Below are 13,368 nucleotides of genomic sequence, written 5' to 3'. Positions count from 1 at the left end.
ATATATGTTTAGTAAATTGATTTTAATAATTATTATTAAAAGTTAATCTCAAAAAAATTAATTTTGGAAAAAAATATTTTTTATTAATTCTAGAACGTAAAAGCATTGGTATACTTGAAAAAAAGATAAAAAAAAAAAAAGTGTTTTTAAAATTTTAAAAGTTTTACTTCTAAAATAAAATAAATGACTAAAAAAATATAAAAAACATGATAACCAGCCATAATTAAAAGCTTTGTGAGAAAATAGTATATGTTCTTGAATGCATATAACAATATAAAGGGCATTTACAAATGTACTTAGTTATTTTGTAAGGTTAATGACAAAAATATTATTTTTTAAATATAATTTTATTTTATTTTATAAAAAAATTATGATATATTAACTTGTCATTTAATATAATTTTTTATCATTCAAAAGATTTTTTAATTATAAAAGAGATATTCTCGAATATAAAAAAATATTTATAAATATAAAAAAAAAAGATATATCGTCTCTTTGATCTTTTTCTTGTTATTTTTATACTTTTGGATTCGTTCTTATGAGTTTACGTGCTATTCTATATTTTTTTCTTGTGCTAATTATAGTATAAAAACTCTTTCTTTAACAGTCTTGAAATAATTTTTTGAGTGTTTTATAAGTGCAACAATTACGGGTATCTTTTTTATTGATTCAACTTTTAATAACTTATCATATGTAATTTCTATCAGAATTAAGTATAAGATAAATTTACTCGTAAATGAGCAAAAAATTAATAAAATGTAATAAGGAAATTTATCCTTGACAATCCACAATAACAATTATAAACCATAAAATTACTTAGTCTCTAGTGTTCCTTTCCATACTATAAGGGAACAAAACATCCTTAAATATTACGTGGTTATGCTTTCCATACAGTGAAGTAGTGGTTTTACAAGATATTGGCATGCCAAAGCAAGTACATTAGCTGGGGCTGCTGGAACAGGCAGTCACTACCAGGAACTGGAATCTTAGTCAAATGTTATCATCGCTATCTACTGGGAAAAGGCAGCTGGTTAATCTGCGGCATCGGCAGCAAAATCGGGTTCCGACGGCTTCAGCAGTTTCACGACGCCCCGGCGACTTGCCGAGCTGCGAAGCCGATGAACTCCTCGAAGAGCATTCGCAGCAAACCGTGAAGCAAGTATGGTTGCCCCAAAGCTGGATGGAGAATCCTCTATTAACTCGGTTTCTTCTAGGACTTCCTCATCTTCTATTTCTTCGTCTTCCATTTCCTCGCTGCGACGAAGCTCTGCCATTTTCCTTCTGGAATACCGGCGCCATGCAGCTTGGATATAGGAGGCAGCCCATGTCCTCCACTGCTGAGAGTAGAAACGGAAAGTGTGCTGGACCTGTCTGCTGTGAAGCCGCCTGAACTGACTGGTGATGAATTTCACTTCATCTGCTATTAAAGCGAAAGCTTCGACCTCAGTCAAAGCCTTCACAGTACGAGTAGATGGTGGTAAGTTGGAACCGGCTTTGGGATCCAGCGCCCAAGTTAGGAGCTCCTCCCCACAAAAATCTCCTTCTTGCAAGAAACCCCGGTTGAAGAATCCACTCCTCCCGCCATCAGTGGTTACGCTTTCTAGGCGACCACGGATGATGAAGAGCATCTCATCAACTGGGTCACCTTCACGAAGTACGTATGTCTTTTCAGTGTATAAACTTGGTTTCAGTCGTTCACAGATGGCATCAAGCAACTGTTCATCCATAGTTGCAAATAGAGGAACCTGCAAACTCCAGCATACCACACTGTCAATAAAACTTTAAAGATGTCACTGGCCTTGCAACCATTGTCATAACAAGACAACTAAAATTCAATGCTAGTATAACAACTTTACAATCTCCACAGCCTTGATTCTATTCTTTCCGGCGCCGTTCTATATTTTAATTTTCACTTGAATGGTTCAGGGAACATTTCTCTATTATTTCCAATGCACATGACATAAATCTTACACAATATAGGAAATGACACAATAAAGGCATTAACTGGAATTTGGTTGGTGGCTGTATCTCTGTGCATGTGTGCCATTTTTGACCCAGGAAAATCTATGAGTGTAGATTGGATCACAAATTACTTATCAAAAAGCCTAAGTTGTTCGGTAAAAGATCCAAGGTGTATAATATATGAGTAGATCAACACAGATTATGATCTTCATATGAATCCATAAGTTCTTCGATAAAGCCACGTTAAATACCCATTTTTATCTTTTGGGAGTTCTAGTGATACACTGAATTATGAGACAAGAAACCACAAACTGCTTTAACTGGAGCTTTGATAGCAGTTAGATATCACCAACTATAGTACAACAATAATCACAAGCTATAATCCCTCTAGGTAGCTGGCTACATGAATTCTAGATCTTTAATCATTTCTATTAATGGCTGTATCCTCCATAAGGCTATTATATCCCATGCCATCCACTCGTCTCAGCCATGTCAGATCAACAATGGTTTCAAAAGATTCAGATGTTATAAAAAGTGCATCAACTTATCAAGAAATTTAAAATAGATCATGAATTGTTTCCTAGGAGAACAAAATTTCCGCCAAACAGCTCATAGATTATGACATGTTAATCAATTAACAGAGCACTAAATAACCAGAATACTTACCCTTCTGACCAAATTCAAGCAGAGATGGCGCTTGATATCTCTCCTAAGATCCTTTGGTAGATTGTTCACCAGGTTCTCCTCATCTACTCCTCTTGTCTCCAGCCACTTGTATTGATCATAGCGCCGAACTCTTTCCCTAAGCTCCTGAGGTAGCAATCTATGATGCATCCACTGTTCAGAGTCGCGCCTTTTAATTCTCATCTCCTCAAGCCGAACCGTAAGAGATTGTAGATACGTCTGTTGCAATCACAGAATACTCAAAAATTCAGGCATCGACATAAAATTTTCAAGTCTTAAAGCCTTTTTCCTTGCCTCAAGTGCTAAGAAAATAATATCAAAAATTGAAATTAAACTTGCAGTTATATCCATGGCACATTGGAGGTATGTTCCTGAAATTACATCCATAGATAGAGATTATTTGAAGTCAAGTAAGCAGAAGATAAAACCATCCCAACAATAGAACTGGCTAATTAGACTGGTTGACACTGAGCTATACAGGTGACCCCTTAACCACTTCCAGGTAAGCATCTAAATAATTCTACTTCTGATTTTCTTCTACGTTCTCTGGTTTCACCCCAACACATGGGGCTTATAGATGCACATATAAATTACAACGAGACCAAATATTGCAGATTAAGCATGGTGATTGCTGACTGGTTCCAATTATTGATTTTTGTCCTTTTAACTTATAGCAATAAGAGTTATATAGGTTTGTGCCTCCACATTTTGATAGACAATAAAAATCAAGCTTCAATCACCAACAGGTCCAGAAGATTCCAGGCTAGAACTGTTACATCTGTGCTACCACAGAAAGTTCTTGTATGTTACATTTGGTAGATGAACAAAAACACAATCCGCACTACTCTGGAAAAATGGATCATTTCTGTTAGTGGAATGAGAATAAATAGGATGCATGTACATGTGGGATTGGGTCAAGAAAACTCATTTTTTAACCTTAGTGTCCTTGCCAGGTTAGAGAACTCATCTCTGTATAATTCTGATGCAAGTTAGTCTCAAATGAATTCTCTAGGTCCACAACCATTGATAATGGTCATGAGTCATCTCTGGGAGCCTTGTAACACCATTGACCCTTACCCAAAAGTGCTACCTTAAGTTTACTTGCTGAAGTTAACTCTTCAACTCCTAAGCCCAAGTACTATTATCCAATAGCTCTTAGTAGATTACTCATGGGATTGGGTTGTGTTGATTCACGGGCTGATTGGCTATGATCTCAAGAGATTCATTAGTCAAATCATCCTTGATTTAGACACTGATCTAATCTTCAGTTTTTGGAAATTATTGACATTGATTATTTGTCCAGATTTAGATACTTTCCTATCCCTGATACAAGAAATCTTTTTATGCTTTGTACAACTTAACTTTCCTTGTTTTTAGCATGTGTAATCTTTCCTATGTTATAATCTCTTACCCTATTAATAGGGCTGTATCATTCATATGGAATATGAGATAATTTTCAGTCTATTTTTCCAACATTGTATAGAGCCATAACCCGGTCCTTTTTTTTTTTTTCTCGGTTTGTTTACTGTGTGCCTTCATTGCAACAGTATTGCCTTCCTTACTGTGTTTCTTTGCTGGCCTTTTTAGCCCTATATCATGTGAAAAATCTTTGAAACAGCATCTTCTATCTCTGAGGAAGATGCTATACCTTTCGAACAATCAACTAGTAGTGCTCTTGCTAGTGGGCTACCGAGGATGCATCACTCATACCGTCTAGATGGAAGAAACTACCTCCAGTGGTCACAATTTGTGAGAACTTTCCCAAGGGGTTGAGGGAAAATAGCCCATCTTACTGGACCAGCACCCAAGACCTCCAATCCAGCATTCACTGTATGGGATATCGAGGACTTGATGCTGATGTCTTGGCTTTGGAGTTCTATGATACCAGAGGTAAGCAAGAATTATATGTTTCTATCTAAAGCCAAGGATATTTGGGAAACTGTTAGGAGGACTTATTTTAAGGTGCAAGATGCTTCCGTTGTCTTTGAGATTAAAACAAAAATTAGTAGTACCAAGCAGGGGTCACTGTAATAACTAACTACTACAATAGGATGAATGAATATTGGCTGGAGCTAGATCATTATCAGGACATAAAAGTGGTGTGCAATGAAGATGTTTTTATTCTCACTTCCATGTTTGAAAGAGATAGGATTGTAGAGTTCTTAGCTGGCCTTAATCCAGAGTATGATCAAGTAAGGGTACATATTCTTAGTAGAGAGAAACTACCATCCTTGAATGAGGTGTTCTTCAGAATCTGTAGTGAGGAACATAAAAGGATAGCAATGTTTGATGATCCTAATCTTGAGGGGTCAACCATGGTGTCCAACAAGGTGCAGGGATCTTGGTCTAAGTCACAGTAAGGATGGAATATTTATATCACTCTAAGCAACAAAACCAGGAAAGTTTATGGTGTTCATATTGCAAGAAACTGAAGCACACTAGAGAGACATGCTTCAAGTTGCATGGAAAGGAGGTTAGCTCATCTCACAACCAAAGAGCAGGAGGAAACCACAGAAAAGGCAGATTCTATTGCTACTTCTGATCCGGGTGAGTTAAATGCTGAAGAAATTACTAAACTAAAGTCCTTCCTAAAAAATATTCAAGGTGGATCGTGCTCTCTAGCCCAAACAGGTATGCTTTAATTATGAGTCCTTTACTACCTCGCACACTGCTAAGAATGACTTATGGATCTTGGATTCCGGAGCCACTGACCACATGACCTATGACTAATGACCTAAATGCTTTTGCAACCTATAAACCAGTAGCTAGTTCCAAATGAATAATAGTAGCTAATGGTCATACAGTCCCTATAGCAGGCTAGGGAGGTGTGTTTTTGAATTCCTCACTTTCTCTTCATCATGTCCTTCATGTGCCTAGTCTCTCTACCAATCTAGTTTCTATTCATCATCTCACTAAAGACCTTAACTGTCGTGTGGTTTTTAAAGAAATAGCTAGGGTAAAATCAATCTTTCACCCGTCAATAATACATCAGCTTTAGGGAGAAATTTATATAGCAAAAGTCCTAAAAAATCTCCTACAATCTCTCCTAAGATATCTCCTAAAATCTCTCCTACTTTACAGCAGTAGACAATATACATTTAAACTACAAATATACATAAGAAATATCTAAAAACATTCCTAGATTTTAGCTAGAATTATCTTCCAGAACTCCTTCTTAATATAGGGGTTTAATCTATGCCATGTATGCCACATTTCACGCCTCGGATTCTTCCAACACTCCCCCTTAAGCTGGTGAATAGATGTCAATCATTCCTAGCTTGCTTCTAATCACTTCAAAACCCTGATTTTGCATTGCTTTGGTGAAGATGTCTGCTTCTTGATCTTTGGTGGGAACATAAGTCAAGTTTATGTCTCCATTTTCCAGCTCCCTCTTGACAAAATGCCTGTCAATTCGAACATGTTTCATCCGGTCATGCTGGACTGGATTATTTATTATACTTATAGCTGATTTACTATCACTATAAAGTACTTTAGGTCCAGTTATAGGAATAGATAAGTCTTTCATGAACCTTTCCACCCAAATTACCTCACAAATGCACTGTGCAATGGCTCTATACTTGGCCTCAGCACTGCTACAAGAGACAACTTGTTGTTTCTTGCTTCTCCATGTGACAAAATTCCCCCAAATCTTAGTGCAATACCTTGATGTAGACTTGCTATCCTCAATGGATCCAGCCCAATCTGCATCTGCAAAGCTTCTTATTCCTCTATCCTTGCTTTTCTTGAATAGCATTCCCTTCCCGGGAGTCCCCTTTAAATACCTCAAGATATGGTAGATAGCTTCTAGGTGTCTTTTAGTTGGAGAATGCATGAATTGGCTAATTATACTCATTGCATATGCAATATCTGGACATGTATGTGAAAAATAAATCAATTTCCCCACCAAACGTTGATACCTTCCAATCTCCACTGGTTGTTCCTCATTGTCCTCTTTTCTGTTTTTCTAGTTGGGTTCTAATGGAGTGCTTGCAGGCTTACACCCAAGCTTTCCTGTCTCTTTTAGCAGATCAAGAGTGTATTTTCTTTGAGATATGAAAATACCCTCACTACTTCTTGCTATTTCAATCCCCAAGAAATATCTCATCTCTCCCAAGTCTTTTACCTCAAATGCTACTTTCAGTTGCTGCTTTAGGAGATTGCTTTAGGCTATACAAGGATTTTTTCAATCTACATACCTTTCCTCTTGTATCTTTTCTTTCAAAACCAGGGAGAATTCTCATGTAGACTTCTTCTTCCAACTCACCATTCAAGGCGGCATTTTTTATGTTTAGTTGATGGAGTCTCCGGTCCAGATTGACTACCAATGACAATAATACACGGATAGAGTTAAGTTTGGCCACCAGTGCAAATGTTTCCTCATAGTCAAGTCCTTGCATTTGGGTAAAATCTTGAGCTACAAGCCTTGTTTTTATCTATCCACTTTCCCATCTGACTTGTACTTTATGGTGAACGCCCACTTGCTGCCAATTGTGTGTTTTCCATATGGAAGATCCATTATTTCCCAAGTACCATTCTTTTCTAGGGCTAGCATTTCTTCCATAACTGCTTTCCTCCATTTTTCCTCTTGTAGTGCACTGCAGATATCTTTAGGAATTACCTCATCATCAACATTTTCTATGAAAGCCTTGAATTTAGGAGACAACTTTGTATATCCCAAAAATTCTGAAATAGGATACTTAGGACAATTGGTGCATGATCTAACTCCTTTCCTCCAACTCCAAGCAATGGGAACATCTAGATCATATTCCAGCTCATGCTCCTGCTGTACTTCATCTCTATTCTCCCTGTTAGTAATATCAGGCTCCATTTCAGCCTCATTTTCCTTTGCCTTTTCTGGAATTACCCTCGGTTTAGATGACATGGGCTGCTACTGATGCTGAGGTGCTGAGGGTCACAAGGCCTTCTTGAATACACCAATAAGGGTGGTTCAGCTTGAATTTTATCACTCTTCTGGGCTCGGTCTCTCTTATGTTCTCCCCCTTGATCAAATTCAGGCACATGATTAGGGTTAGCAGTAGGAGAAGAAAGAGAAGCAGCTGCATCCAAAAACAAAGAATTCCAACTGTGGCTATTTCTGGAACATGGGATGGTTAAGAGTGAGGCTGAAAGAAAGGCTGGTTTTCAAGAAAAGAAACATCATAGGAAACAACAAATTTGTGGGTACTAGGATTGTAGCATTTGCATCCTTGTTGTGTTGGAGAGTAGCCCACAAAAATGCATTTGATGGCCTTAGGATCGAGTTTGGATGGAGTGGATGGATTTTGGTAAACAAAAGCAATACATCCAAACCCATGAGGAGTGAGAGTTTAGAACTCTAGCATGATGAGGAAAAACATCAAGGAGGACAGCCAAAGGGGTTCTAAACTTTAGGATTTTGGAAGGTAGGTGATTAATAAGATAGGCAGAGGTCAAAACGGCTTCCCCCCAATATGAATTTGGAACGGAAGTAGTAAACATCATTGCTCTAGCTGTTTCAAGTAGATGACGATTCTTCCTTTTGGCAATTCCATTTTGTTGAGGGTTACAAGGACATAAGCTTTGGTGAATGATACCATGCTCAATTAAGTATGTGTTGAATTCATTAGAAAAGTATTCCTTGGCATTATCAGTTCTCAAAACATGAATTGAGGATTGAAACACATTCTGCACCATATGATAAAACCTTTTGAATATAGAAAAGGCTTCAGATTTTTCTTTCATCAAAAAAACCCAACAAACCCTTGTATGCTCATCAATAAAGGTGATAAACTATCATGTATTGGTGAGGGTTGTGGTTCGAGAAGGCCCCCAAATATCACTATGAACTAAGTGAAAAGGTGTGGAGGAAGTACAAACATGATTAGGATGAGGTATCCTAGTCTATTTTGCAAGAATACACTGTTCACAAGAATAATTGTGAATTTTATTGCTCAATAAAGAGGGATACAAAAGTTTAGGATATTCAAAACTTGGGTGTCCTAACCGCTTATGCCATAACATAATGTCTGAATCTAAAACAAGAGCTAAAGAATATAAAAACCGAGTCCTAGAATCAGTAGAATGATCATGCCTTGGTGTTTGATAGAGCCCTCTTTTCATCTCAGCACTACCAATCATCTTCCCCAAGGATAGATTTTGAAAAACACAAAAATTTTGGAGAATATCACATTACAGTCCCTGTTAGTTGTAAATCTGCTTACTGATATTAAATTACACTGCAAGTTTGGGACATAAAGGACTGATTTAAGTATTAATCCTCCTACCACAACTGTTCCTTTTCCCTTTGCAAAGGATATTGTACCATCAGCCATAGAGACACTTATAGTTTTATCACATGATTCAAAATTGGACAATAAATTTAAAGAACGTGTCATGTGATCTGAGGCACTAGTGTCTATGATCCAACTGTTGGTAGGTATTCTTTGAGATATAAGAGAATAGGCAATATTACCTTTTGTGGCCAAAGAAACCGTAGGATTAGGATTTTCTACATTCTCTGATTTAGTCACCTTTGTTTGGCTGAGAAGTTGTTGTAATACTTCCAGTTGAGTTGTTGTGATGGTAAGAGGTGTTGGATTCCCTTTCTCGACTTCCACCATATAGACTAATTGGCCTCCAACTTGTCTTCCTCTTCTTTGATTCTTAGGCTTCCAGTTAGCTGGTTTTCCATGGATTTTCCAACATGTCTCTGTGTGTGATAGGGCCGGTTACAATGGTCACACCACTGTTTTTCTCTTGTAGTCTCCCCTCTAGAAAATAGAGGAGTCTTTCCCTTAAAAGTATTTAAGGCTGATGCAAGGGAATAGACTTCATTAGAAGAGTGTCCCGACTCCGAGAACATGACTTTCTTCCTACTTTCTTCTCTCCTAACTTTAGCAAATACTTCCCTGATGGTTGGAAAAGGTTTCATCCCTAGCAGTCAACCCCTAACTTCATCTAACTTTGAGTTTAATCCAAGAAGGAAATCAAACACTCTCTCATTCTCTATCATCTTACCATATTTTTTACCATTTGCTGTGCACTCCCATTTAATCTCATAGAAGAGATCCATCTCTTGCCTTAGAATATTAAAATATTCAGTGACCGAGTTTGTACCTTGTTTTTTGTTTCGAATGAGAGATTGAACTTGAAAACATTGAGGAGTGTTTTCTAAGTCAGAGTATATTTCTTAGACAGCCTGCCATATCTCACAAGCCATTTTGTATAAGAGATATGTCCTATCGATTTTAGGCTCCATTGAATTAACTAACCAAGCCATAACTATGGCATTCTCGGCCTTCCATACGCTTGAAGCAGCAGATTCTGAACTTAGCCTTGTTGTATCTCCAGTTAGGTAGCCTTCCATGACTTTACCTCTAACAACCAACAAGATTGATTGGAACCATTCTCGGAAATTAGTTCCATTCAGTTTGTGTTGTGTAATTTGGAGAGGACTGTCTAAGGTTGTTGAGAGAGGTGGAACCAAAGGAAAAGTCCTCACCGAAGGACGATTAGAGGTGGTCACCTCACTGTTGGAGTCGTCTGCTATCTCGGAGTATTAACCCGACTTCTTGAGATGGATTAATGGAAAAAATCAGGCGCCACAGGAGATGGCTCTGATACCATGAAGAAATAGCTAGGGTAAAATCAATCTCTCACTCGCCAATAATACATCAACTTTAGGGAGAAATTTATACAACAAAAGTCCTAAAAAATCTCCTACAATCTCTTCTAAGATATCTCCTAAAATCTCTCCTACTTTACAGCAGTAGATAATATACATTTAAACTACAAATATACATAAGAAATATCTAAAAACATTCCTAGATTTTAGCTAGCATTATCTTCCAGAACTCCTTCTTAATCTAGGAGTTTAATTCGTGCCATGTATGCCACGTTTCACGCCTCGGATTCTTCCAACAGTTTTCTCTCCTCATACTTGTGTGTTTCAGGAACTAGACTGAGGGAAGATGATTGGTGTTGCTGAGGAATGGAATGGGTTATGCTACTTGAAGAGAGACTTTGAGCTTCTTATGAGGGATCAACCTATCCTAGCTTGTTCATCACAACCTACTCCCACCATGACTGAAGTCTGGCTTTAACATTTTTGTTTAGGCCATCCTCCTTTCATCTTGTTAAAAACCATATTTCCTTCTTTGTTTCAGGGTTTAGATGTTACTGATTTTCACTATGATGTGTGTGAATTTTTTAAACATCATCGGATGTCTTATTCAATTAGCAATAAACTCTCTTCCATTACTTTTTCCTTGTTGCATTATGATGTTTGGGGGCCATCTAGGATTCCCAATTGCTCTGGGGCTAGATGGTTCATTTCATTATTGATGACTACACACGTATGACTTGGGTGTACCTATTAAAGGATAAGGCAACCATTGGCAACATCTTGCCTCTATTCCACAGGATGATTTCTACTCAATTTGGGGTCCTTATTCAGAGATTTCATATTGATAATGCAAGAGACTATTTTAATCAGCACTTTCATCTGTTCTTTTAGCAAGGTATCATACATAAATCCTCTTGTGTTGATACCCCTGAAGAGAATGGGGTTGCTGAAAGGAAAATGAGGCATTCACTCAATGTTACTCGAGCTTTTTTACATCACCATCATGTTCCCAAGCATTTTTGGGGAGAGGTAGTGTTGACTATAGTCTATCTTATTAACCGAGTTCCATTTAAACTGCTGTAGAATCTCAATCCATTACAATATCTTTCCTCTCACTTTCCTGATATTGACCTTCATGCCTTTCTTTCCCCCAAAGTGTTTGGTTGTGTGTCTTTTGTTCACATTCCTAAACATTATTGGGATAAATTTGATCCTAGGGGACTTAAGTGCATTTTTCTTGGTTATTCCCCTACCCAAAAGGGATATAAGTGCTATCATCATCCCACTCGGAAATTCTTTGTCTTCAAGGATGTTACCTTTGTTGAAACTTAGTCCCTTTTTGGCTTACTCGTCTTGGTCACCAGGGGGAGATTGCCACCGGTGACCATGGGGATCTTCCCACTTTGGACTTGGCACAATCGGACCTTGCACCAAAGTTAGTCTTAGCTGCACCTAAATCACATTATAGTCCCGACTTACCTATGCTGGAGGCCTAGGGTTCAGGTGAGCAACCACCAAACCTAGGTTCTCCTTTTCCAGCACATCCATTGTTGCCATCTCTTGTTAGGTTTAAAGGCTTACCTTATGTCTTTAAGAAGGTTTCAAACTAATTCGTGTTCTTAGCAGGGGTCAACATCTGTCCCAAAGCCAGGTATTGAACTACCTCAGTCACCTACTCAATTTAAAACTATTCCCAATGACTTGGATTTACCTATTGCTATTAGAAAAGGAATTAGATGTTGCACACAACATCCATTGGCCAACTATATCTCTTATCATCAACTCTCACCAAAGCATAAGAGCTTCTTGACTTCCCTTGACTCCATAACCATTCCTAAGATAGTTAAGGAGGCATTACACGACCAGAATTGGACACAGGCCATGCAGGAAGAGATGAGGGCCCTGGAAAAGAATCAAACGTGGGAGATGGTGCCTAGACCAATGGGGGTTCAACCTGTGGGTTGCAAATGGGTGTTTAATTTGAAGTATAATGCAGATGGCACATTGGAGAGATATGAGGCTCTGTTAGTTACTAAGGGATACACATAAACCTATGGAATAGATTATTTAGATACATATGCACTTGTGGCAAAAATGACAACCGTCCTGATACTCCTATCACTAGCTAGTTGTTGTGGTTGGCAATTGCAGCAACTTGATGTGAAAAATGCCTTTCTCCATGGTGATCTAGAGGAAGAAGTTTTTATGGAGCCACCACCAGGGTTCAATAAAGAGGTCTTAGACAAGGTATGTAGGTTGAAAATGGCACTCTATGGATTGAAGCAATCTCAGAGAGACTGGTTTGATGGATTTTCCAAAGCTATGACGCATATGGGATACAACAAAGTAGGGGATATCACACTCTTTTTATTAAACACTCCGAGAAGGACAAGGTGATAGCTTTGCTTGTGTATGTGGATGACATTATAGTCATTGGAAATGATGTTAAGGAACAACAGCAATTGAAGGAAAATTTGGCAAATGAATTTTAAATTAAAGATCTTGGTAAGCTTAGGTATTTCTTGGGAATAGAAGTAGCCTACTCAAAAGAAGGAATCTTCCCCTCCTAAAGGAAGTATTTCATGGATTTGTTGAAGCAAACCAGGTTTTTAGGAGGAAAAGTAGCTAGTACACCAGTGGAACCAAACCTTAAATTAAGGGAGAGGCCTAGCTGTTAGCTGGTAGACAAAGGAAGGTACCAAAGGTTGGTAGGCCATTTGATTTACCTATCCCACACAAAACCTGATATTGCATTTGTTGTTAGCTTGGTTAGTTAATTTATGCACAGCCTAACAAAAGAGCACATGTAGGAAGGGAGGAGGATTTTGTGCTATCTAAAGGCAACACCTAGAAAAGGGATTTTATTCAAATTAGGGGGTAACTTGGCTATTATAGGATACACAGATGCAGACTATGTGGGTTCTCTTGTGGATATGAGGTTTACAACAGGCTATTGTGTGTTTCTAGAAGGAAATCTAGTGTCCTGGATGAGTAAAAAGCAGGGTATAGTGGCTAAGTCCAATGCTGAGACTGAATTTCGAGCTATGGCCCTTGGTCTATGTGAATTGTTGTGGCTAAAGATTGTCTTGGATGATCTATGTGAATTTTTGTGGCTAAAG

At 38.0% G+C, this 13,368-nt stretch overlaps 1 protein-coding gene across 1 annotated transcript in view; it reads right to left on the bottom strand.

The window, feature by feature from the left end:
• Positions 1–887: 887 nt before the first annotated feature.
• LOC127791079 (probable cyclic nucleotide-gated ion channel 5) overlaps positions 888–13,368 on the bottom strand; it is a 30,332-nt gene continuing 17,851 nt past the window's right edge. Inside the window, exons 6-7 of the mRNA XM_052320827.1 lie at positions 2,629–2,865; positions 888–1,745 (exon numbers count right to left, since the gene is read on the bottom strand). Of these exons, the coding sequence (XP_052176787.1) occupies positions 1,032–1,745; positions 2,629–2,865 (951 nt within the window). The 3' untranslated portion in view covers positions 888–1,031. The remainder of the gene's footprint in view (positions 1,746–2,628; positions 2,866–13,368) is intronic.

Source organism: Diospyros lotus, chromosome 14, assembly GCF_014633365.1.
Source record: "Diospyros lotus cultivar Yz01 chromosome 14, ASM1463336v1, whole genome shotgun sequence".
Classification (NCBI taxonomy): domain Eukaryota; kingdom Viridiplantae; phylum Streptophyta; class Magnoliopsida; order Ericales; family Ebenaceae; genus Diospyros; species Diospyros lotus.
Note: the sequence above shows the minus strand (reverse complement) of the source record. Positions and strands in the feature narration are given on the sequence as shown.